Source organism: Ischnura elegans, chromosome 2, assembly GCF_921293095.1.
Source record: "Ischnura elegans chromosome 2, ioIscEleg1.1, whole genome shotgun sequence".
Taxonomy (NCBI): Eukaryota; Metazoa; Arthropoda; class Insecta; order Odonata; family Coenagrionidae; genus Ischnura; species Ischnura elegans.
The window spans coordinates 16,530,982-16,558,003 of NC_060247.1; the positions used below are offsets into that span (position 1 = coordinate 16,530,982).

The following is a 27,022-nucleotide window of genomic DNA, read 5'->3' on the forward strand; positions in this document are numbered from 1 at the left end:
GGTGAGATGGGAAACGAGAAGTGCATCGTAGTAAGGAGAAGGAGGGAGTGCGAGTTGGGTTGGAGGATGATACAATATTATAGTCAGCGAAGAGGAGGGGTGATGTCGTCGTAATACACCCGATCCCTCTAGTATGAAGTATTATCGTACTTTTTTACTTTTATTCACTCACTAAGAGAGATCGCAAGAGTAATTTTGGACTCTCAATTCCGATGTTATTTTCTGAAACTAAACAGGAAATGTAGAAAAAGTGTCACGGCTTTCTTCCCCATCGATCCTGGTGTAGTGATCCGGAAATGGAAGATTTCCATTTCCAAGATATGCGTAAATATGTGGTGGTGTGCAGTGGCGCAGCGAGGGGGGGTTTTGTTTAATCTCTTTTACTTAATTGGATTGATATTACTAATAGAATAGTGTAAGGATTAGTAAAATATCCCTCAGAAAGCCGTAAAACTCACCATTTTGAACCATTCATCTTAAAATTCCGCAATTAATTAATCTCGCACATACCGCTTATCCTGGTGGGTATTCCATACCCCCACACACCCCGGTATTTCGTTGCACCTAAACCTCCCCTAGCCTTAATTCCTAGCTGCTCCCCTGGTTGTGTGACGTCTTAGAATAGCCAGCGATGTCAAGCTATGCCTCGGGATTTGTACCTTTCACTTTCGAGAACAGCTAAACCTTCCTCTTCCCATTCCCCTTAGTCGAAAACATCCTCGTTTCACCTTTCCTATAGATAATGGCACAGTGGAGACGCTATTGTCACTCAGACTCAGTCATCACTCACCACCAGTTACTCATAATTAGTCACTGTTCACTTATCTCTCATCAGTAGTCAGTCACAATGTAGCCGTTGGCGGGCATCGAAGCGCGGGCCGAATGGCCCGTGCTACCGAAGCGCCTCGCTATCCACCGGTGCCATCACCAGCAGCTCCTCCCCTTCCCGAGACTTTGGTAATATCCTAAATTTTGGCTATTCTGGACGCACAAATTCGTTATTAATTTATGCCTTTTCATTGAATGGATAATTTGGGAATTTCAAGGGAAATTAAATCTGGTAAGAATTTTAAATATTTGTTTGTGATTATTCGCTTCCCGACACCAAGGTCAAGAAGCCACACTTGAAAGTGCGACCCGTGATTTATGTCACGGGCCGTTCGTTACATTGGTTTGAGAAATTAAAGAGCATGTAAATACTTGGCGCGGTATAAGTCCTCACAAGTAAGCACATGTGGGGGCGTCGATTAATTACGTGAGGTGATTTGGGCAAGTTTTGGAAATTCCCCACTTGTTAGATATCGTGAGAGTTGGCTCGACCCCCTCCCTCCATCTCGCGTGATATTTTTCAAATGCATATTTATTTTATCAATACGTTAATCGACGCTTCATTGCGTTGCACTCATTAAAAAAATTGTTTTATAATTTTTATTTAAGAATAGTGAATTTTAGTATTTAAGATATCTCTACCGCAAGGGCGTACCCAGGATCATAACTTGGGGGTGGGGGGGCAAGCCATGGTCTAGGGGGAGGGGGCAAACCAAGTTTTGATATTAGTTTATGAGGTTATTTCCTTGAAAAAATAGTTTTATTTTAGTTACATATCTCTTATACTAAACATATCATTTTTCGTGAGTTTAAAGAAATTTTTTTGAATGCTCTCGTTTCAATTCAGTACTGATTTTGCTTCCGTGTGGGGGGGCAGCTGCTCCTCGCTGGGTACTCCCATGAGTACACATGACGACGCAAGTTGCCGAAAATTTGCTTTGGGGTTGTTTGGGAGGCGTGGGAGTTGCCGATACTGATATTTGTTGTCAATTTCAAATCATCGGAAAACCATGCAGTCAATTAGTTAGCCGCAAATTTCGCTGGCATAGTTCTGGAAATAAAATCCATTAGTTATTATGAGAAATTATGACATGAAACTATACCTACCGAAGAGTTAAGCGTCCGGGAAGAGATGTCCCTAGGCTAGTGGTCTCCTCAGCAGATGTATCGTGGCCAGTCGCCACAAGTGACAAAATTTCTGGCTACGGCCCTCACAAGCTTTATGCCTGCACATGACGACTGCATTCCGCGGCAATGCCTTCGCGAATGATACATAATAGGTACTAATTCAGAATATGGTTCTTGATTTAATCTATAGGTATTTCCTCATTTCGTGGGAGAGGGGCTCTACTTTGGCAGTCTTTTTTAAAGCACGGGCAATATGGCAAGGATACTTTTTTCACCGAATGAAGTACTGAAAGGACAGATCATTCTAATTTTATTGAAAATTATTATGTAAAGGTTTTTATCATTGTGAACAGGATTTAATGCAGGAGCTGACTCCCAGTTGATCTTTTTTAGACGCTATGTTATGCCACAGCTATGTAAAATACATTATAATATAAGCATTGTTAATGTATAACAAAGTACATAATGCGTTATTCATGGCCGCGGCTACGGTTATGTAGGGTTCTTGCCCGTGGTTATGCCCCTTTAAATCGGGCGCCATGACGCTTTACTTCGTTCAGTTTTTTGTACAACAAAAAACTCGCGATACTCGCGATGTTGGCAGCATTGCAGCTGACAGCCGTCCAAGGAAGCTGCTTGTCGTTGCCGGCCTTGTGAGGTGTTGCGTTATTTGTCAGCATTTTAGCGTTAACCAATTATGCGGACTAAAGTGTTTTATATTTTATCATATATTTTGTTCCTGTTGAGTAGTTCACATATTTGTGCAGAATGGAATACGAAAGATTACATGAAAAGAGAACACTCTTTAATCAAGCCTTATCAAGGTCCGAGTTGTGTCATCATGAGTGTTTCGTGTTTCAAGGCTAGACGGCAAGGTTAACGACGTTAAATTTTTCTTGTTTTAGGTGCAGGAATGTCCATCCCTTACTGGGATTTTATGGGTAGTACGATGGTAACGAACAATTACGTTAGACTTACCCCTGACCTTCAAAGTAAGCAAGGTGCTCTATGGAATTCAGTGGTAAGTATATGTAGCAGCCATGGATTTTTGCATGGTATTTAAATCTTCTCGTGAGAGAGGTTTATAATTTTTAATAAAACATGGAAGAACCGTTTCGTGTTATTTTTCGGTCCCTCATTGGCTTCCATAGCTTCTCTAGTCTTCTGTTAAATATTGATGAAGTAGGTGATAAATTATTGACGTGCGGGCAAGTGACTGTACTTCTACGCTTTCCATCCCCTCAGCCATGTCATGTGAGGAACTGGGATCTTCAAATCCACTTTCGGGTGCATGGGAAAGGAAAAGAGCTCTTCGGAGATGGCCTCGCCCTATGGTATGCCAAGGAAAGGATGGTTCCAGGTCCTGTTTTTGGAAATGCTGATTTTTTTCATGGCCTGGCCGTGATTATTGACACGTATAGCAACCATAATGGTCCGCATAATGTAAGTATTCAGAACGCCATCATTATGAGCTGTATATAAGAGTCTATTACATGTACTTCATTCTAAACTTGTTTTCATGGCCTTAAGTGTGAAGACCAATAACCGTGGGAATTTTGCATGTTGAAATTTATCTACACTAGTAAAAAAATCATGGGAAGAGCCCACGCTGTGAGTTCAAGTATTAAAATGGGCATGAAAAGTTTTTCTTTTCTCAGCTTTAGGCGAGGATGAGGGAGACTAATTTTTTGCTGATTCTGATACTGTGTATTTAAGTAGGCAATATTATGTGACTCCCTTGTCTATCATTGAAGATTAATCATTTGGCTTCTCCTTTGGTGCACATCGTATACCTTTTATTATTATTTACTCCTCTTCAGACCAATGGTTTAACTTTTAGCAGTGTATTTAAGAACATGCTGTAATATATTGCTTGTAACAGTTGTTGAATTTCATCTTTTAGAGTTAAGTAAATAATGCTTTCCAGGTTCCTGGGCAATGGAACTGATGCTCATGGTCCATGGTTCAATTTCTGGTCCAGGGGAAATTTTCTCTTATCATTTATTGTGAATTTCGCTGCTCTTCATGTGGCGGGATTGCATTATCATACAAAAGTAAATGATATCTGGTAAAATTACACAAATCCTTGATTTTCCAATTTTTTTTTGTATTCATTGCATATTCTTTTTTTGTCTTCTCTTTCTTTTATCCTATATTTGAATTATTCGCAACCTAATGGTTAGTAAACCTCGTATCTAGACAAAAAGAAAGTTATCTAGTGGGCTATTTGGGAACCTTTACAAATGGTATGAGGGATTGTTGTTGGGAACTGGAATGTAATGCTTGGAATAATTGGAATAGCTATGCTAGAAATAGTGCATAAAGTCCAGTGTGAATGGAATCGGATCTTTTTTTCAAATCAAGTTCTTTGTGTTTAAGTAGTGATATATCTTTCAAGTATACTGTATGGTGTTAATGTTCTACAGGTCCGTTCGTAATGTGAATTCTAACCTGTTACTTGGGAACTATTATTATATCAATAATCAGTTTTTACATATTTAGTCAGTACCAATGTTTCCTGTGGTTTGTAATAGAGGATAGATTTAAAAGTTGCTGGAAGAAAAATATTGTAATCTTTCTTTATTATATAAGGTTTCATTAGTGTTGGTAGGTTACTGGCACATACAAAAATAATAACTCTTGTCTGAATGTTCCCATTTAGCACCAGCATCCGTATATATCTGCTATGGTCAATAATGGAACTCTACATTACGACCATGATCGAGATGGAACTCACACACAACTGGCCGGGTGTGAAGCCAAAGTGCGGAATCTCCCTCACGATACTCATATGAGTGTTCACTATGAGCAAGACACATTAACAGGTGAGTGCTTTTTGAATAAATAGTTGTAAGATTTTAAATTTAGAACTGATTTAATGTGATTCTACTTTGGTGGTAATGTATTTGAGTCGATACACCTGTGATGTCCCGTACCAAAGTTGTGGGTCATATGTGGGTTCTTGCCCTCGGTATGCAAATTATCAAACACTAATATTTTAACTTTAAAGTCTTAACCTAGTTTATTTCTATTCAAGATCCCTACAAATCAATTCTCTGAACATATATCAAGTAATGAATTTGTGCATTTAGAGTTCCAAGCCAAAATTTAAGATAGGTTCAAATGATTCAGGCATTAAAATGAAAGGTATTTTTCCTCAATTATTTAATTTGTATGGCGTGGTTTGGCTTACGGCGCTTGTACCAGGTGATGGCCCTGTGAGCCGAAATGTGTCGTACGAATTAAATCATTGTGGAAAAGTGCGACTGTCTTTCATTTCAAAATTTAAGATATTACCAATTTCTAAGGAAGGAGAGGGTTACTGAAGATGGCACAGGTGGATAGTGAGGTGCTTCAGTGGCATGGGATGCATTGTCCGTGTTTTGTCTCCCACTGGCGGCTACATTGTGACTGCACTGTCAGAGAGTGGATGTATATTGTAACCAATAGTCGATAACTGACAAATGGGAGGCTGGTGAGCCAATGTAACTGGCCATTGACATGAGACATCATAATGTCTCCACCGTGACTTTATGTAGGAAAGGTGAAACAAGGATGTTTTTGACAAGGTTTGCCATTCTCGAAAGTGTAAGGTACAGTTCTCAAGACATTGACGCGTATTTAGGGCAATAGAATTCTTCCATCCTAGGATCATTACATTAATATATGCAAAATATATAGTCTTGGAACTATAAAAATTTATTTTTATCTGTTCAGTGTGGCTATTTTTGGCTGGTGGGCAATTATAAATTAGTCTGTAATTGCTTGCCTAATATATAATATAATAATTTGAACTGTTTTTGAAGGAATATTCTGTGGTAGTGTTCTATTAATTTTATTCCAAACTAAATGACACTGTGAACTTCATATCACCTTCATCTATCTATCTATGCCTACAAAAATCATTTGCAGTTAGTTTATCTTGCTAAAACTTGAAAACGGCTAAACCAATTTGGGTAAAGTTTGGTTGCAAAATATCTGTGGAAATCAAAAAATTTGATGCTCGTTCCGTCTTTCAACAACATTTATCTAATCACTGTGTTTCAGATAATTATGTCAACAAATAAGTACCTACCAACAATTTTTTCGGTCAGTAACATTTGTTGCCTATCACTGTTAAATGTGGTTATTGAATAAAACTTCCTTACAATTCCAATGAAAATAATATCTTCATTTACATTAAATACAACAAGTTACAATGCAAAGATGGCAAAGTTATTTGAAAAAAACTGTTATATTTTCTAATGTTGGCCAATATGGGTTAGGAATCTGTTTCCTTTCCAATAATAAGCGTAATAAACATAATGGATGAAGTGGTGGCATCAATTTCGGAAATTTTACTTTTCCACCAGCATAACATAATCCATTAGATTCACCACTGTATCTTAACACCTTACAATATTGACTTATTATTTTTATTTCCCCAATTGTTACTGATTTATTGGCACAATAATCTACAATCCGATTGTAGTTGAATGCTACTTGTTCCAGGATCAAAAGAGCGCTGTCGATTAATTTCATTATATTGTGCTCGCTGTTGTTATACTTCATTTTCACAAACTGGTTGCATTCCAAGACTACCCACTTCATTTTCATTCTATCTATAAGGCAATAGGGAACTTGCATGGGTAGTCAATTGCTATAAAAACTATTATGAACAGGTAAAATTGATAAAAATATATAAATAATCGGTTAGTAACAAAATTTGCCTAAAGTCAGCGAAAAATGTTTTCACCCACTAAATTTGTGAATAAATAATGACAAATGCACTTTTTAATGGCTAAATCAAAGGATTTACTTTGTGAATAAACTTAGAAAGAGATGTCAAACAATATTAACAATACTGACAGTTGTCAAGGGGATAGTAGGACAAAAATGGTCAAATTTGAGCATTTTTATGAATGTTTTCACAAAATTCAATGGTATATATTTCAACTACATCTGACCATTATCACTAATTTAAATTTGCAAAAGAAGGAAGGTCTGCAGGCAATAATAGCAAAATTAATATGTATTTCTTATAGAAATGAATCAGGTCCTCATGGGCCCTGAAGAATTATATTTTCACCGTTTAAACTTTCCCTGAACTTCCACAAATATTTTAAAACCAAAATTAGCAATATTGGTCCTTGGAGTTATTTTCAAGCTTAGCCAGGCTAATGCACAGCAATTCATTTTTGTTATACAGAATATGGATTTTTTTAGTAGTCAGATTCCATGAATCTCAATGTTAAATTCTTAGATTAATGTTTATAGGAATGCAATATGAAATAATATTAATTATCTAATCTTTCTTTCATGTAGTGCCCTTTCTTTAAGTCATCTAAAATTTCATTACCTTGTGCAGAGGTATATTTGCTTATGGACCTCTAACCAATACACTTAGGGCCAGTTTTATAATATCTAGGTATAATTTTGCTTTGCATGAAAACAAAGGTTTATCATTTCTACCATATGAGGCCGTTAGTTAACCTGGCCATGATTCTCCACTACTTAAGCTTATTATTGATTTCAATCATTCTTAATTCAAGGTTACAGCTGAATCTAATTATTCTTAACACTAACCAGACATTATAAAACTGGTACACAGTATCCACATTTTCTACCTCGTCTAGAATTCCCTTAATTTTGTCCAATTTTTCCATTATACCATGCAGCCTCAACCTTAATTGCCTCAATCTTACAATTTTTTTAATCCTTCCTTATAAATTAACGGTATATTTGTCCTCTTGTATAATTTTCCATCTCTTTCTTGAAGTCTGATATCTAGTAAACTTGCTGACAAAGATGTTAAGGCATGTCAGTGTGAAAAGGTTCTTTCCTTATGTGCTGATGCTCAGGTATGGGAGCTGTCCCCTTTCATCCCTCGCCTTTAATTTCTTTGTCCCACTTTTTTTTCCAATATTTTGGTTGATATCAAAAAGTATTCCAGTGTGTAATTTTTAGTACCTTTTATTTTATTTTTATTTTATTGAAGTTGTTTGTGTAACCTTGTGTATAATCATACAATTTTTCAGAATTTTTAAATTCATCATTGAAAGTTTGTCCCTGCATTTCTTCAAGCATAAGGACTTGCTCATTGATTTGATTCATTTTGTTATTGAAGGTGCATGATTGACCAGCCCCAAAATAGGAAAATGGTGACGAAGGAATTTGTTGTAGAACAGCCATTCCAGACCAGACAAAATGAGCTCATATACTCAAAAATGATATTGGAATAATACTGTTCATTCTTGTTTTATTACTTAAAGAGGCATTTACTTTAGACATACAAGTAAAATTAACGTCATCTTTCTCTTTTATTGATTTTTTTATGCCTTTGAAGATCTCTCTAGTCTTGGGGGTAAATACCTATACATAGATATCGTCATACTAGCACTCCTAATAAAGTTGTTTATTAAGTTGATGAATTGTTGATACTGATTGACGACCTTTTGTTGCTCTAAGCTAACAGTCTTACCACAAAATTTCTTTGTCCCTTAAGATTTTTTCATTGAGTAACTAAATGTTGCTTGTTATTCAGCATGAAACCAAAATAAATTTTAAAAAGTTAATTTTTTAAATTATCCAAAATGAGGAAATTACTGAAAATTAGCATGGGTAAAGTATTTTTCCATTTTGTGACTTTTATCTATGCAGTTTCCTGTTATGCAACGTTTTTTTTATGTGGTTCTGTGTGAGACAGTTTGGTTCCAGATATTTATTCTTTGAAACTCTAAAGTAAAATATTCGTGTTAAATGTTGATGTTGTGTATCTAATTTGATCTTAGTATGTGTTTATGATGAACAAAAGAACCTAAAAGATTGAGTATTTTCGGAAACTCAAGGCTACTCAAGTGCGACCAGCTGGATACGAATAACATGAATGACAAAAATTTTAGAAGTGAAATTTTAGGTGAATGAAAGGCAGGTTTGCTGAAAAAATATAAAAATGCAGGAAACAGAGCTCTCTCACATGTCAAAGGAGGAAGTTGATTCCCAAAAGGTGTGCATAGTTGAAGAAGGAATGTGAAAGAATTTTGTCTTTAGGAATAGCTAATTTATTGCGTCCTTGCTTTATCTGCATGGGGGTACACTTAGGAAAGACATTAATTAACAAACTAGTATGGATAACCGGTATGATAAACTGGAGAATAATAAGTGTTGAATTTCTACGCTGAAGATGGAACCTGATTCCTTGAATACTGCCAAATTTATTTAATTTCATAAACCTAACATGCATAAAACTTTCCCATGTAGATATATTTATGGATTAGTTGTATTCAGGGGCGGATCCAGGATTTCTTTCTGGGGGGGGGGCACAAGCATGGCCGTATCCAGGATTTTGTTCAGGGGGGGATATTATGCAAGGATACCTTGTTATACAAAACGAACGAAATGATAATGGGACCGTATTAAAAATCTAGCATATTTTTAAGGGTCAGGGGGGGGCACGTGCCCCCCTGGATCCGCCTATGGTTGTATTAAAAATGCTCTCATTAGGTTGTAAATGCTACCATTACCTGTAATAAATGTATAATTCAGAAATGAAAAGTAAATGTTATAAATCAAGGAGTGACTGTTTTAAGCCTACAATTCACTAGTGCCCCATTAGAAATGACATGTGTCCAACATGCTACCAAATATATTTTCATAAAATCATGGTTGTTTGCTAAAAAGAACTTACTTCATTGCGATGAGCATTTTTCATATGGAATCTATTTTTGCCAATACCTTTAATTTGGAAAAGCAGAAGAACTTGGGGAATATGATTTGATGCTTTCCTGGCGAATAATGTGGGTAAATTCTTCTCAGGATTCCCACCGGATTAATTTATCCATAACGGCCAACATTTTAAGCTCCCAAGGATGAGCCCCGAGTTGGAGCTATCAAACGTTGGTTAAATTAACGCTGTGGGAATCTCAAGAAGAGCTTACCCACAGAAGAACTTAATTTAACCATGTTATATACATAAAGGCCGAGTAAAAATATTAATGAGAAATGTAATTGCCTTTATAAACATTCATCATAACTTTAATTGTTAGTTATGCCATATACGTACTCCAATGCAAAATTAACTGCATTTAACTGCATATTTTCCCATCATTAATATTAAGATTAGTCATGTTAGCTGGGCAGCTGACTAGATCAGTTGATGGAGAAGATATATTCAGCTGCTCGTGACTGAATGAGGGATAGACTGTGTCATCATCCCTGTATGGTGAACATATCTTTAAAAAGAATTCAGGAGTCCCTGTAAAACCAGAGCTTTATCAAATGTATCAAGTAACTAAAATATATGCTTAAGCTATAGCCATATACATACATTATAACATCCTTCCCATTTTTGCATTAAAGAATCCTCTATACAAAGTAATGTTTCTTGACCCCCTTCTTTACTGAATTCTTTTTATTGGGTATTTGTGCTAGTTCATTTCTAATATCAGTGTAATTCGTATATATGGCCTTAATTTGAGTACTTATTATGTGTCTAAATGTTATCGCAATTTGAATGATATCAATTGATGTTTAATGGATGGGTGTTACTGCTTAGTTCATGTAGTGTGGAATGTATTGTGTTTGTTGACGTTGTTTATTGATGTGCCCTGTATTTACATTTTCAACTCTCTTCACAAGGATAAAATTTGGAAATGTAAATATCACCTTTAAAAAATGCTGGGTTTGATAATCATTTTTTTCTATTTATGCTATTGTATAAAACTTACTTGCCTTCATATTTTTGCTGTGAGTTATTAAATAACAAGAGTACTTTAGAATTCATATTAAATATTTTGTGTTCAAATTACAAAATAGTTTAAGGGTCATAAAATATTTGGTTTTATGGCTTTTATAGTATCTGTATTAAGGAATAAAGTTAATAAAAGCCTCTATGAGAGCTTTCCATTCTTTTTTCCTTCTTATCGTCTTTAGAATTGATGTCAAACCCTGTTGTTTGATTGCTGTTGCATGCTTAATGTACTATGTTTGATTTTAACTGTGAGGAAACTTTTTCAAGGCTGATTTCCGTCATAAATCTCATTCGTAACATACATGCTTTATGTAGCTATTTTTTTGTAATTATTACTCTATCCTCTTATTAAATGTTCCCTTTGATGTAATGCCTCAATCTTGCTGATTTTTGTGGAGTGGGGACTTTTTTCATTGCATAATTACTGTATCATTTATTCAATCTATTACATTTTAATTTCACCGTAATTTATACTGGGTGACTGCTATTTCGTGAAATGTTGGGAAAAAGTCTTGAAAAGGTCTGGGATTTCCAGTAAAATAATATACATTCAGGAAAGGACTTTAGTTGGTTATTTTTCAAGTCTATTAAATAAAAGCTGGAACTTCAAGTATAGTGTGTATACAAAGTTGCTGGGAAGAATGTAAATTGTTTGGAAACATTGGCCATTTTTAGTGAGCAATTCATTTAAGACAGGTTACTTTAACAGTGTGCATAAATGAATTTATGGATACCAACGTTCTTTAGGCATGACATTGAATGAGTTGTTTCATCTTTATAGAGTAATTAAAATTGAGTCTTTCTTTATTTGTCTGATATGCTATGTACTTTTTCCAATCAGCTCCCAAATTGTGAAGTTCATTGAAATGGACCAGAACTACAGGCCCTCAGGATAATTTGTTTAATCAATGGCTTATTATTATGGAATTTTGAAATGAAATGAAAAAATATTAATTTAATAAGCTCCTTCAATGGTTATGAACCCACTTCAAGCCTGTAAAATAATGGCTTGGATAAAATAAATTGTATTAACTTTCATTGAGTGGCTCATTATTAACCAGGGATTTAAGTAGAGAATAATGTAATACGAAAACATGATCTGCATCTTAAATGTTCATTGCAGTGTGTCACCTTTTGAAGTAGAGAAATATGTTTAGGTGTACCTCACATGGGTAAAATTTTTACTATTAATTTAATTGTACGGCATGACTAATATCCTGGTGAAGTTCCTAATGTCTTAATCTACTGACTCTGGAAAAGACTCACTTTCTCTCTTTGCTCCTTAACTCTCTCCGTCTTCCTCCCTCCCTCGTTTTCCTGTATGTTCTCTTCTTTTTGGATTCTCTTTATGTGCCTGCCTGCCCAACACGTACTTCTCGTACTTCCACACCTTCCTTGTCTCCACAAGTGAATGTATTCCCAGGAGGCGGCATCGGGCAGGTTAAAGCGGGGCCACTATCTAGCGGTCAAAGGAGTGATGCGTTTGGTAGTTATGTGAACTGTTGTATCCTCTTTTCTCAAGCCTTTCGGGTTCTTATTGCATGCCGAGCTGAAGAATTAGAGGATTTTGCGAGATAGGTTGTAGCATATTGTTTATCATTTAGTGCATCACTTTGTTTCGTGAGTGCAGCATCAGTTTTGCATGCAACTTGTTTCATGCTGGAAAGCACAGTGTACGAACTTCAATGGTGGGATGATTATCAGGCTGTATAGGTGCTGTTCCAACTTTTTCTCAATGTAGTTTCAGTTTGAATGTGAATGCTGATAATGGAAATAAGGATGACAGCTTTCTGTATATAACCTACTGTTGCAAATTATGTATTTGGCCCTTATGTTAATAGTGGCATGATCTCTTTAGTATTAGTTAATCCCTAGTTAAATTGCACTAATGTGTGTAATGCATGTAAGTGCTTGAATGGGATGTACATATTATTTTTTTGGATTTCCATGGTATGTAAAATAATGATGAGGTAGGAATAATGTCTGTTCTATTAATGATGTTGCTTTTTTATTTTAAATTTGTCTCTAGCTATTTCTAAGTAAGTATTCCATGGTAGTATAATTTTGCTTGTACATTGCTTGCTGTTGCATGCTTAATGTACTATGTTTGATTTTAACTGTGAGGATGATTCTTTAGATGCAAGCCGATAATGCATTTTGTTAATGTTAATCAATGAGTTTCTCATTTTGAGCAGTCCCTTGGCCCATCCAGGCTGACCACCCCATCTCGTACAATAGAGTGGGGAGAGAAGCTACTACACGTTTTCACTATCATTTTTTTATAGAATGATTGCAATGTAATTTTGTACCTTAAGGTTTTATGAGAAGTTTTTGTCTACAGTTTATTTCTGGTGAATCATTGTGTGGGGATACATGGGTTTTCATGGTGGGGTAGCCTGTTTTGCCTAGCAGTATTTCAAGATGTTGTTGGTAGAGGAGAAGTCAACCTTGGATATACATTATTCATCACTGTTAGTTGACTACACTCATATTCTTGTGATTTAATCTGGGGTTAACTCCATCTTCACCTGTCCTAACCAGCCGTCTGGTTGTCACTGGGTGAGGGAAATCAACTTAAGCGATCATCTAGGCATTAAATCGTACGACCAATGGGAGGTAGTGGTTCACACAGTCCCTTGGTCAATGCAGACATGTGAGGATTTGAGTAGGATTGGAATCACTTATAAGTGATATGTATTATCTTTTAAGATATTCCTTTGCTTTTCATATTTTTATGAAAGTCGGCTTTATAGCGAAACAATAACTCATTTTAGAATTTCAGCTGTATTATATAAAATGATTTCTGTTCAGCATATTGAAACAATTGATGCATGTTAGTAGGCATACATTAAACTCTTTTTTTTCTGAGGATCCTGAATTATTACGATTTGATTAGTAAATGACTATCTTGTGAAGTAAAAATTAGAGATGAGTTAGGAATTGCATTCCAAAATGCATTGGAATCCATTGATTTTACCAACCATAAAAAGTTAACCAGATGGTGTTCCTTAATGGAAATTAATTTGAATTTCAGCATTGTCCAGTTCTTTGAAATTGCTTAATCTTAGTAATATTATTTGCAGGGAATGCTGCTTGCAATCACCATTAGAATTTAAGATAATAACGTGCAACCAAGTAATAATATTTTGTGCTTGTGTTATTTGCTTATCTGATGGGAAAAGGAGATGCATGAATCCTATCATCACATGCTAATGTGTGAAATTCTTCTTTTTTATGATGATAAATGATTTAACTTATCATGTTAAGTTAAATTAAAGCTTATCCTGAGTAATTTATTTGTTTCAGTACAGGTGATTCTTCAAATTTCTTCATTATTTCATTTCTTCGGGAATATAATTTATCATATCATTTGCTTTTCTTTCTAGTAATCCATATTTCGGAATCAGTGTTCTATGCCTACATTATGTGTGGCTTGCTGACCTTCAGGGCTTGTATTCAAATGTTGATGTGAACATCATACATACATTTTGTTGAGATTATAATTAATGGTTAAATTAATTTTGTCATATGTTGTGAAAAACACTGCATGTGACACATGTGATTACTTATAAAAAAATTATCTTATCCGTTATAGTGTCCATTTATTAATCCTGTTCTTTGTTCTGAAGACTTGTCTTGATTGTTCAGTAGGGGTTGTGCTATTTCTCTTCAGCACCACATGCCATGTATATCTTGGTATTGATGCAATTTGGAATGTTCATAGACCTGTAGTACCATTAGAAAAACAGATATGTGAGTGAATTAGTTTCTTTGGGAGGAAAAGCCTTGAAATAAAAATGTTTATATATTTTAAAACCAAATTCATAGTTTCTGTATTGAGAGTTAGAATACAACAAAATGCAAGGCATCGGACTGATTAATTAGAAATAGAATCCAGTCAGAACAACTTATATTTAAGGTAGATAACATTAATAGCTCTGGAAACATATATTCTAGGTAAATAAATAGTTGTTTCCTTGTTGGAGTATTTTGAGAAATTAGTTACTTCTGCATGAGTTGAGTTTCAATTAGAATATGTAAGGTATTTCAGCAATATCGATTATTTATCACCTTACTTATTCAAGATGGCGCGGTTTGGCGACGATGTTCTTTGTGGCTCGTGCGAGAAAGTTGTCGAACGGTTGGACCAAACGGTTAACTGCGATATTTGTTCGTACATTTTTCATTTTAAGTGTGCGGGCCTCTCCGATTTATGTTTTCGAGCTCTAAAAGACAATAGAGACATTTTTTGGAAGTGTTTACGCTGTCGCCTCTCTACGGTTTCTCTATCCAAAATGGCGGCCGAAATTGAAACACTAAAAAGTGATTTAGCAGAACTAAAGTCAGCCTTGAAGCCTAAATCGGACTCTAAACCGTGCCCGATGCCATTATCTCACTCGGCACCATCGGTGAAAAAAGTTACCTTTTCAGAGGCCTGCAATGTTGTTTCCGGCGAAGTTGCCTCATCCGGCCCACGTGATCAAAACAAAGGTGCCAACGATCGTCGTAAATTTCAATCAGACACGTTATCTGTTTTCCCAAGTTCTGATTCTTTCTTGGAAAGTGCGCGTACCTTAGTGGTTGATTCTATGACGCCGTCCAGCGATACGAACGAAAATGATGGTTTCATAGAAGTCAAGAACTTGCGAAACAAGCGCCGGAAAAATGTATACGGAAAGGCCAAGGACCTTAGTGACTGCCCGTTCAAGGGTACTGAAAAAAAATGCCACATTCATGTGTGGAAAGTGCAACCGATATCCACTACGGAGGATGAAATAAGATCTTTCCTGCAAAGATCCGTGAAAAGTGATCTAGAAGTGGTGAAACTCGAAGCGAAAGGTGATTACGCTTCCTTCCGTGTTTCCGCCGCGGATTCGTACAAACGCTTGCTTCTAAGTGAATCTCTCTGGCCCGAGAATGTGGCTTTCAGGCCATTCCATTTCCCTCGAAACCGCTCCTCCCAAGGTGAAGTTTCGTCGAGGGTCAATATCCCAAAAGTTGCCGATGTTGCCGTCGACATCACGGATGTTAGCTCCGAGCCTACGGTCAATTCACAATCAGTTGACGCCACTCCTACCCAGGTAAATCGTAAGTCAAGTGATACTGTAGGTATCCAAACCGGAATGGTTACACGGAGACAAACAAACTCTACGGGAAAAGACTCCACGAACTTGTGACTATATTTTCAAAATGTTCAATGTTTAAACAACAAATTATGTGACGTAGAAATTTTGCTCAAAAGTGATTTGATTAACGTTGATGTTCTCTGTTTTGCCGAACACTGGTACAACAGCTGTGATATAATGTCCATAAAATTTCCAGGCTACACTCTTGGTAATTATTCTTGCAGGAGTGTGTACAAAAATGGTGGGACTTGTATTTTCCTCAAAAATGGTATTAACTTCAAACCCATTGACTTAACTGACCTTGTGCAAATTGAAAAAGACTTTGAGTTTTCAATTATCAAACTGTTGAAATCTAAGATATTTATTGTGTGTCTATACAGATCTCCAAATGGTAATTTTAATACCTTTATTGATTACCTAACAATACTACTGGAAGAACTTTTAAAAAATGGGAGTTCTATCATTATATGTGGAGATCTCAATGCTAACTTCCTGCAAGAGCATTGTGGTAAAGTTTTACAAATTAAATCAGTTTTGGATTCATTTCAAGTTAGGGCCTTATTAAGCGAACCTACCAGAGTTACAAAAACAAGTGTGACCATTATTGATCAAATAATGACTAACCTAAGTAAAGATAAATGTAGTGCTTCAATTTTCAACACCGGCTTTTCTGATCATAAAGGTGTTTTAGTTAGCGCAAGTTTAAATGAAACTTTAAACCAAACCTCATACTTTGTGCATAAAAGGCACTTTCATACAAACCAAATGCAGTTGCTGGCTTTTGATCTGGAAAATGAAGCATGGGAGGATGTTTATGCAGCGAACACATTTGATGAAAAAATGTATGCTTTTATGAGCAAACTCAAATTTTATTTTGAAACTAACTTCCCTGTCACGAAATGTAAAATTTCAAACTCAAAAAAAGTTAAGAATACTTGGCTTACAAACGATATCATAAACATGAGTCGTTATAAAAGAGAACTGTTTGAGCTTGCCAAATCATCTGACAATAATATACTCAAAACTGATTATAAAATCTTTAATAAATTTTTTAAAGAAACTGTTAGGAAAGCCAAATCTGCATGCAATGATCAATTCATTGCCAGCTCTAAGAATACCTCTAAAGCAGCTTGGCAAGTCATAAAAAGGGAAACATGCAGTAAAACTAATGTTTCAAACTTAGAACTCACCTTAAGGGGCAATGTTCTAACAAGTCCTAATGAAATTGCAGAGGCTTTTAACAACTATTTTGTGGAAACTCCAAGAGAAATAATTTCAGCAATTAAAAAAAAGAATTACTCTAGCAGAGCTGATGTCACCCAAAGAGTTTTACACTCAATTTTCTTATACCCTGTAACTAATGATGAAATTATTGGCATAGCTCATACCTTAAAAAATAAGTATTCCTCAGGAGTCGATGATATACCGGACAAAATAATAAAATTTGCCATACCTTTTATGAGCAAACCTTTAATATATCTTTGTAACCTATCTTTAACTGATGGAATTTTTCCAAACTGCCTCAAACTAAGTAAAGTCATACCACTTCATAAAAAAGGAAAAGTAAATGATGTAGAAAACTTTAGGCCAATAAGTTTGCTACCAGGAATCTCAAAAGTATTTGAAAGGATAATGTTTAACCGTGTAGTGAAATACTTGGAAACAAACTCTATACTTTCCAAGCATCAACATGGTTTTAGAAGAGGTAGTTCAACAACTAAAGCCCTTCACGAATTCGTCACCAAAACACTTACTGCAATTGATACAAACAATTTGCCAATAGGGGTATTCTTTGATCTCACAAAGGCTTTTGATATTGTCAACCATGAAGTCCTTCTGGAAAAACTAAATAAATATGGGATTTCGGGCATAGCTAATAAATGGTTTCATTCGTATCTACAGGAAAGATTTCAGCTGGTTGAAATTTCTCATTTTGATTCATCGGCAAACCTAAAGCTAAATTTTCAGTCTGCCAAAAGAGCAATGAAATCTGGCGTCCCCCAGGGCTCGATACTCGGGCCCCTACTATTTTTGTTGTATATAAACGACTTACCAAGTTGTGTCCCAGAAGCTGAAACTGTTTTATTTGCAGACGACACTAGTGTATTAATTCAAGGGACTACTCCAGAGTCATTACAATACAAAATAAATTGTACCATGAAATCTTTTCAAAATTGGTTACATGATAATCTGTTGGCCATAAATGTCCAAAAATCTGTGTGCCTAAATTTTAGCAAAGAACAGTGTACATCAGTACAACTTAACGATGTTGACCTCTTATTTGCAGACAATGTAAAATTCCTTGGTGTTGTATTCGAGCCATCCTTAAAATGGTCCTCACACATCAATTCAATAATACCCAAGCTAAGTAAATCTCTGTATCAGCTTAGATATCTTCGCCTTAGCGTAAGCTTTAATATTCTGAAGATGCTATATTTTTCTAACTTCCAATCCATACTGGCATATGGCCTCATTTTATGGGGCAGTTCCTGCCACAGTGCAAAAATTTTTAAATTGCAAAAGCAGGCCATAAGGACTCTCTTCAACCTATCTTATAGAGAGTCCTGTAGACCTTATTTTAGTAAGGCCAGTATAATGCCCCTACCCTCCTTGTATATTTTTGAACTCATTCTGTTTGTTAAAAATAACATGAATTTATATGAGTTAAACTGCAACATTCACCAGCATCATACCAGGTCAAACCTAGATATCCACATCAAAACTAGATCTACCACACTAAATACTGAGGGTCCATACCACAAAGGAGCAAAACTCCACAATTCACTTCCACAAAATATTAAAAAAATCAACAATTTTTTAAAATTCAAAACTGAGCTAAAAAAATTTTTAATACAAAAACCTTTATATTCTACTGATGAATTTTATGCTGTATGTAAAGAAAAACTTAAATGAGTTATGTTGTATGTAAGGAAAAACTTAAATGTAAATTAATGTATTAAATATTGTCCTGATGTATCTTTAATTGTCATTTGCATACACACTGTGTTCTATTGCCATTGTTTGTTTGTGTTTTATCCTTTATGTAATGTAACTTGACGAAGCTATGCAATTGTATTGCCTTCAGCGAATAAATTATTATTATTATTATTATTATTATTATTATTATGATGTATGTCAAATTTATTTTACCCAATAGCCATTTAAACGAAATTAACTTCTGTACCTTTCTAGACTACATACTACTTTCCAATCCAAATCCCTTAATTCATGTGGAAATTCAATAATTTGTAATGTTACTCAGTGCTAGGCCCTTGTGGTTCATCGAGTGTGACACAATAAGGGATTTTGTCTCACTATGAAATTGAAATTTATTGTGATCTGATATTATACCAAAATATTAAGAATTGTTATTAACCTTGTTTTTTTTAATACTTAAAAGTAAAATTTAAATCAGTTCAGTGGTAGATTAAGGACTCAAAAAAGGAAGGAGGTGGGCCCTTACCTCCCACACACAGTTCCTTAAAGTGTAGAAAAGTGGTTATTGTTAAGATGATTTGTTCAATGGAAATTTTTACTTCTCCATTTCAATATCTAATGACTGTTTGTGTTATCATTAAATTTTCAAGGGAGATCCACACCCATTCCATCCAGCTGTATTGTGTGCCCAACACACTATGAGAAGGGATGAATCCCCAAAGTGTTGACCTTATAATCTGACCCTCCAATTATCACCTAAATTTTACCCCTTAAATTCTTACTTTGATAAAATGCATAACATATTTGGAAGTGTAGTGTGCTAAAAGAAATAGCTATTTGCTACTGATAAATAGTGTTGTGGGTTCAAACCCCCAAACAGTAATCCTTGAAGTACGACGTGGCCCAGGGAGAGGAACTGGCCCCCTTATCCTGAATGTGTGACTACATATCACACACCTGTGACATAACCTGGGGTGATCTCTGCCATTACTTAACCAAACCAACCTTTAGGTTGAAGCACAGAATAGTGCTTAGATTGTTATATGCACCGCCTAGTAATAGCTGTTCAAGCTCCCTGATCATGACTTGGCATTTTGTTCTAACTTATGGATGTCTTCTCACTTTTTTTCAGTTTCTACGGATATAGAGAACAAGGGAGTTTGGAAGGAATGCTTGAAAGTAGGTGGTGTTCGTCTTCCTACCGGGTACTATTTTGGGCTTACTGCAGCTACAGGAGATTTGTCTGACAACCATGACATTCTCTCTGTGAAATTATATGAAATCGATACACCTGCAGGCACTGGGGGCACAGGTGGCAGTGGAACTAACGAGGAAGAAGATAGGTCAAAAATATCCCCATCGGCTGCCTTTTTTGAATCTCCTCGAGGTATGTCAATTTTACTTTATCAGATTGATAATACCCAACCTTCAATGCCTCTTCTGAATTGGTAACATTCAGGGCTGGGCTGGTTTACCAAAATTTTCCCTGCAGATTCTTAGTTTTTTATCATAACCTAATCCCATAATCTTTAATTTAACTGTGTATTTAAAAATGTTAGGATTATAATTAATGTTTATGAAATTCATGGTTAAATAAAATCAACAGATTTAGGCGTTACTTGGTGGAACGATGAGATATTCATGGTTAAATAAAAACACAGTACTATTCCACAACCTTATATTTTTGCAATCTACTAGTTTCAACGTTTACAACGTCATTATCAAGACTAACTGAGAAAAGCATACAACATCCAGCCTTATTTATCCAACAATAGTGTGAGGGAAGGAGGAGGGGGGGGAACTAAATGAGGAGGAGCATTGAGCATTGTTGGTTGGGTATTGTTGGTTGGATAGGAGGTTCAAAACAAAAAGTACAAAAGCTTGGGGAGGTGGGGTGGGGGCAGGCAGATAAAAGTCAGGTGGTAACGAGGTTAATGAGAAGGGGAGGAGGAAGGATTGTCAAGGAAGAAGTCAGATTTTAAAACAGTAGATAAGAAGTTAGAACATTTGAATACAGTCATATCATTAAAAATTTCGATGTTACGTGCAAGAGTGCATTTGGTGATTTCTAAAATTTCTAAAATATCCAGTTTTACACTTTTGTCATGTACATGTAAAATTTTAATATTTAAATCACTGTTGTGGCCGGATTCGGACAGGTGTTTAGAAAAATGGGAAATGGAGTCTTTCAAACGAGCACTTCCTTTGTGTTCATCGACACGAGTTTTAAACTTGCGGCCCGTTTGACCAACGTACACACCGTTGCACTCGTCGCATGTCAGGGCATAGACACCACTTTTGTCTTCAGGATTCACTTTGTCCTTGGAGTTAAAAATCACTTTACCAAGGGAGGTCGGGGAGTAAAAACACACTCTGTATTTGTCTTTGGGTATGAGGTTGTGAACACTGTAAGACAGGGGGCCAAGGAAAGGTAATTTGCACCACCGTTTGGGTTCTGTTTTGGGGACCGGCAGCAAACTGGTTAGGGTGGGCGATACTCTTATTCGGGTTTTTTTGGCCAGTAATTTATGGATGAGGTCATCATGATAGCCGTTATTAGAACATATCGATATAATAACATCAAGTTCCTGGTTGAAACTTGAAGCAGTCATTGGTATACAAAGGAGTCTGTTTAGCATAGAGTTAATGCCTGCAATCTTGTGGGAGTAAGGATGGTTTGAGTCTGCGGGGATAAGTACATCCGTAAAGGTACTTTTCCGGTAGATTGAGAAGTCATGTTTGCCTTCTTTGAGGGAAATCGTAAGATCTAGGAAGTGGATTGAGTCACCTCCGAGTTCAGTTGTAAAATTGATGGATCGGTGGAGGGAATTGAGTAGCCCAAGGAAGGAGGCCAGTTGTCTCTTGCTACCGGTCCATAAGCAAATAATGTCATCCACATATCTATCATTTATCTTAAAAAATAATCTAACCTCTCATTGTCATCAATGTTTCTCCTTAGCCTGAAGTACAGTGAGTCCTCGTTCCATGTCACCCCGTTTAACGCCATTTCGCAATAACGTCACGAAAGTTTTGAGACCGTAATTCATTTATCGCACCTTCGCTTCGCGATAACGTCAAGGTTTTTAAATTTCGCGCGAGAAAAAAACGCGAAGTGGCGGGCGTTGCAGGTTGTTCGTTTTGTGGGCGGTAATACAGTCAGTCTAAACGAAGTGTAAAACGGTGTGTTTATTGTTAATTGCAATTACGGTTTTAGCAAATTTTCTGCTAAATGAATTCTTAGGTAGGTGCGCAAGGTTTTACTTGACATAATAGTTTTCGGGAACCTAAAAAGTGATTTTAAGGAATTTTTCCGTGTAGAACTTGGAGTTTTTGTTGTCACTTTTTTCGCCGTGTTCACAATAATTTTGGTTCCTGTAATTGCGACGATGTTTCAGCGATGATGATGCCCAGGCGACGCTCGCCCGGGCGACCACCATAGCGAATCCGAAAAGCAAATGCGGGAAGATACAAAAATGGAGAAGGATTTATGTCAGTGCTGCTATTGTCGTCGATGAAGACAGGAACTCGTATTTATGCCATAGCTTGGCATTCCCATCGTAAAAAATGCCCCAGATATGATACGCTAAAATTTTTTCGCGTAGGAATTGTGAGGTCCAGGAGCCGATATTCACTTTTTACATTGTTTCTTATGGGATATTATGTTTCGATTAACGTCATTTCGTTTATCGTCACATTTTTCAGGAACGGTAAGTGACGTTAAACGAGGACTCACTGTAATTGGTGACTAAACATCAATGTTTGTCTTAAAGCAGTTGGAAAGTACATATTTAATTATGATCACTTCCCCTTTTCACCTATGTTGGCTGCTAAGCCATATTTCCCCTCCCTTATCTTCAGATTCATTTTAAAATGGCAAGCATGCTATTTTATGTTTTTTCGTGTGGGAATAAGTGTAGGAAAGAAGAATTTATATTTTCACTAAGTCCATTTTCCACCTATTTATTGGGTTTAGTAATCTGATCAGATTGAATGCACCCATCATGTCCCTGCTAAATATTAAGTTGACTATTTGTTATTCTTGGTTGTGTTACACCCGATATTAAATATTATTCCATAACCGAAAAACTTAAGATAAACATCATGAAGCCTGTGAGGAAATTTATTGCTACATTTTACATGTTTGGATTAATATCACTCAGGCAAATAATGTAATTTCTAGCAGTGTTGCCTTGTGAATTTTTTATTAGGTTATGAATGAGGTATAATGTTTGTTGTTGATTGTATTAATTTTATTTTTCAGATCATGTTGAGGACCCAAAGCCATCTTCATTGAGTGGCATTAAAATCTTTCTTTTAATGATGGTTGGTGCAATAGCCCTCATAGCCTGTGTTGTAATTGGGATTATGTTTTATCAGAAGCACCAGGAGCACTCAAGAAAACGATTATATTGAGTGATTTTTTTAAACATGGTATTTCATTTATCGATTTCATCTTTTTCATTTCAATCACTTGATACTCTACTTTTTGGGAGAATGATATTTTCATGCAATTTTCTACATCACGTTCATAATTTATATAATTAGTTTATATTTCCCGGGAATACAAATATATCCTTTAGTAAATTTTTAATCTAAGTATTTTGCATTTTATTTTGGAATTACTGGCATCAAAAAATCCTAATTTTCTCATTATTCATGTTGTGTATGGCAGCTGAGGTTTTTTTTTTCCTTTTCTGACCAAATTGGTGTCTGTTACACACGATATTTAGCTTTTTGCCCCTGCCAATTTAGCAGCAGTAGATTTTTCTACCTACAATTCTTTTAAGACTGTATATACATTAGTAAAGAGGTTAAAAAAGCCCTCCATCAATATATTCATCTCCATTGAATGCTCATTAAATAAAAGTACTTCAGGACATTTTTCTTTCTGATCACACTCTGGTCCATTGTTGTTTCTCATCTTTCATTGAGGCTTTGTACAGTCATTTCTTACGCAGGTGAAATATTTGCTTTTGAAAATAATAAATAGTGTACATTTTTCATAAATATAAACAACATTGTCCTTTGTGACTTTGTTTAGACTGGTCACATTTTATAGTTTTAAGATATCTAGATATTAAGTGTAACTGTTGACAATTGCTTTTCCACTGTAAATTTAGTCAGTGTTTTTTATGATGCATGTGGTTTTATAACTTTCTATATGGGTATTATGTATTTGAGGGCTCTCCAATATTTTTATGTGAGTGTAGGGATATGATGCGAGCATTTGCTTTTTTGAGTCAGTGCCCATATAGGTAGGGTTCAAGTTGAGGGTTGTGCTGTTAAGTTTAATTTTGCAGGAAAATAATTTGTCTAATTTTTTACTCTGTAATAACATTACATCTTTGTTTACATGACAATTTTGGATTGTTATAGCTGGTATAGTAGGTAGTTATTTTTTTCCCTGAAAGAATTGCTAATTACCACTAGTCACCAATTTCATTTCTGGAAATGAGTATGCTCCCACACAGTGCCTTGAAAATGAAGTAATTAAAAAGAAGGAATAATGTGAAAGAATGCAAATACGAGTCCCCCTCATTTTCCTGCTTTATTCTCTCGATGTTGGAAATATGTTTCTTTCTCCAAGGGGTTGACTTTGTATCAGTCCCTTTGTAATTATGTGTAAATACAGAATGGGATGGAAAATACTGTGCATTAGTTGTTAGTTAGCAGTTCTAAGTGAGATAATTTCCCCACCAAGACTGCTTTGTGTTTAAAATTGTAAACTAATTTTAATACCAATGCTCAATTTTAATGCCGATATACTTGCAGGAAGGCAAGTTTTTTTGTTCCAGGTAATTTGAAAATTTTATCATTAGTAGTTTTTTCAGAGATATATTCATGTAAGTTGTGATAATTTTGTAACTCTACACTCCCATAGCTTTCAAGTTTTTTTTAGTTCTGTTGGTTGTGTTGTATCTTCTGGCTCTTTTTAGTCTATACTACATTGATACTTCAACAGATGAAAATAAGAGGAAGCATTGCCAAATAGGAATGATATGTTATAATTTTTTGTGGTTATCTTTGGTCAGGTTAGCCTATCGCTTTTGTCACTTAGGTCTAAAGAGAGCCTCTCTCTGATCAGGATATCACTTTTATAAATCTGCTTAATGTATGTTCCAATTTTAGTCAAGTGCCTGGGAAGCACTGTTGCCATTGAGATGAATGTGAACCATTGGCTTTAACTAACTATCTGTGTAAAAAGTGTGTTATTTTTGTGATCCAAGAAAGTGGAGGATGGTATGTCTTGGTTTTGAAATTCCTTGTACTTATTCCAGTCAAAATTTTCTTAAGACAAAGGCCTATTCCTGAAAAGGCTGTTAAAATTGTGGTGAATGCTATGCATATTCCTTGGTCAACACTTATGAATGATTTAAGGATTTATTTTTTTTTCAACTGTTATACACAATGAAGTTAATAATTCTTCCTTTAAATGTAATGACATTTTACAACTGAACATTGTGATCAATTTTTATCTTATTTCTATTTCAAAAGAAGCTTAAAGTTGAAATTGGGTAAATGTTGTCTGATCCCTGTTACTCCTGGAAAAATTTTGTGTGTGCGGTTCTTTGCATTATGAACTAATTACGACAAATGAGGAATGTTGGGTCATTTGTTGAGAATGTTTGCCTGTCTGAATGTGTGAATATCTGAAGAATATACCTGCCGGACCAAAAGCCACTTGGTGGTGTGTGATTGAATTGGATGATAAATAAATTTCAATAAATATTTGTATGTCATTTTATTTTTTCAACTTCTTAATAAGTATTTCTTCAGTCATAAAATACTTCATTGCTGTGCACATTGGTGATATAAATTTGGCACCTACATACACACAGAAAAAAGTTAAATACTTGGAAGTAGAACACACAACAGTTTTTTTACATTTTAAATATACACACATTAGATAATTTATAATTAGTATCACATTAATTATTCTTGGGTTTCACCATTGCATAGCACCTTGACATAATCTCTTCTCGAAGGGTTCAAAAGAGATTTCAATTGAATTGTGAGAACATACAAAAAACATTTGAAAATAATTTGTATAGTTACATAGAGTGGACTCCACATATTTCATGACATCAATATGTTTCCAGTAAATCATACAAAATTTGGGAAACATTCCACTCCACATATTGTTGGTGGGATCTCAGGTAAGGGGAGTTGTACTGCAATGAGTCTCCTTTTACAATGCAGCATCTTGAAAACATATACTTTCCTCAATAAACTCAGTACAACAATAATAAAAGACAGCTAACATGCATGGCTATGAACATTCATATCACATACCTGTCAAAAGAAGATACCTATATGATGTTGAAGTCCATATCAGTTTTTATCTCAACCAACCCTGGTTTCCTCATACCTTCTTTTTGAGGCAGAAAAAGGCTAATTAGGCTATAAACTGATTTCGTTATCAGCATTTTACCTTCATCTCATCATGAGGAGAAAACAGACTTTCACTAATTATCGCCCTAGGTAATATTCCTCTACACTCTGCACTCCAAGATTCATCTATCTTCCTTTAATAACTATCCATTTGTTGACAATGCTACATGTTCCACATAAACTCATTATTTCGCATATAACATCATCCTATACTTATATTTTCTTCTTGATAGTTTGACAGTGAATGCAGCAACTTATAAAAATACTGATTCGATTTGATTCAAATTTTGATACCCAACATTCTACTCGCATTCAAAAATACTTCTTGGATTGATGACAAGGCCTAAATGTCAGTTTTTCAAATAAAAATTTGACCTGAAACCATGTAATGAAGCAATTGGGCATTTTATTACTGAGCAAATTTTCCAGTCACATGAACCTCTTGATTTACCATTTCCATTACCCAAAGTGAATTGGATAGGCCTCACTTGAGGGAGTGAGTTACAAATGACTGCAAAATATGAAAAGCTTGCTACGTATAACTCCTAATGTAATTATATAAAGCAGTGACATTCCATGACAAATCAACTCTAAAGTAGCATTTTCAACCTGACTCTCCAAGTCCTTTAAAGTTTGTATCTTTGGGAGTAATGAAATTAAACGAATTAGTAGAGTATTGCAAAAGTTAACACAAAATTTAGAGGTCATGAACTTCAGGATTACTATACATGTATTTGTATTCACCATTCCTACAGAATTTTAGAATACATTTATGAGAAGTGGATAAGTATCAGCATTGCCTGTTTGCATGAATTTTCAAATCATTGGACATTAACTTCAAGCTTTGATCATGAATATCCCAAATCACCCTTTTTCAATTAAA

General features: G+C 35.4%; 1 protein-coding gene across 2 annotated transcripts; it reads left to right on the forward strand.

Moving 5' to 3' along the window:
- Positions 1–2,563: 2,563 nt before the first annotated feature.
- On the forward strand, positions 2,564–25,478 carry LOC124153433 (vesicular integral-membrane protein VIP36). 2 transcript variants are annotated; one of them, XM_046526578.1, is made up of 7 exons: positions 2,564–2,780; positions 2,862–2,977; positions 3,202–3,399; positions 4,619–4,781; positions 12,093–12,170; positions 19,880–20,134; positions 23,009–25,478. In XM_046526578.1, the coding sequence occupies exons 1-7, from the start codon at positions 2,654–2,656 to the stop codon at positions 23,158–23,160; spliced, it is 1,089 nt and encodes a 362-aa protein (XP_046382534.1). In that variant the 5' UTR covers positions 2,564–2,653; the 3' UTR covers positions 23,161–25,478. The 2 variants fall into 2 exon arrangements, with proteins under 2 accessions (XP_046382534.1, XP_046382535.1); XM_046526579.1 differs by lacking the exon at positions 12,093–12,170.
- Positions 25,479–27,022: the final 1,544 nt, after the last annotated feature.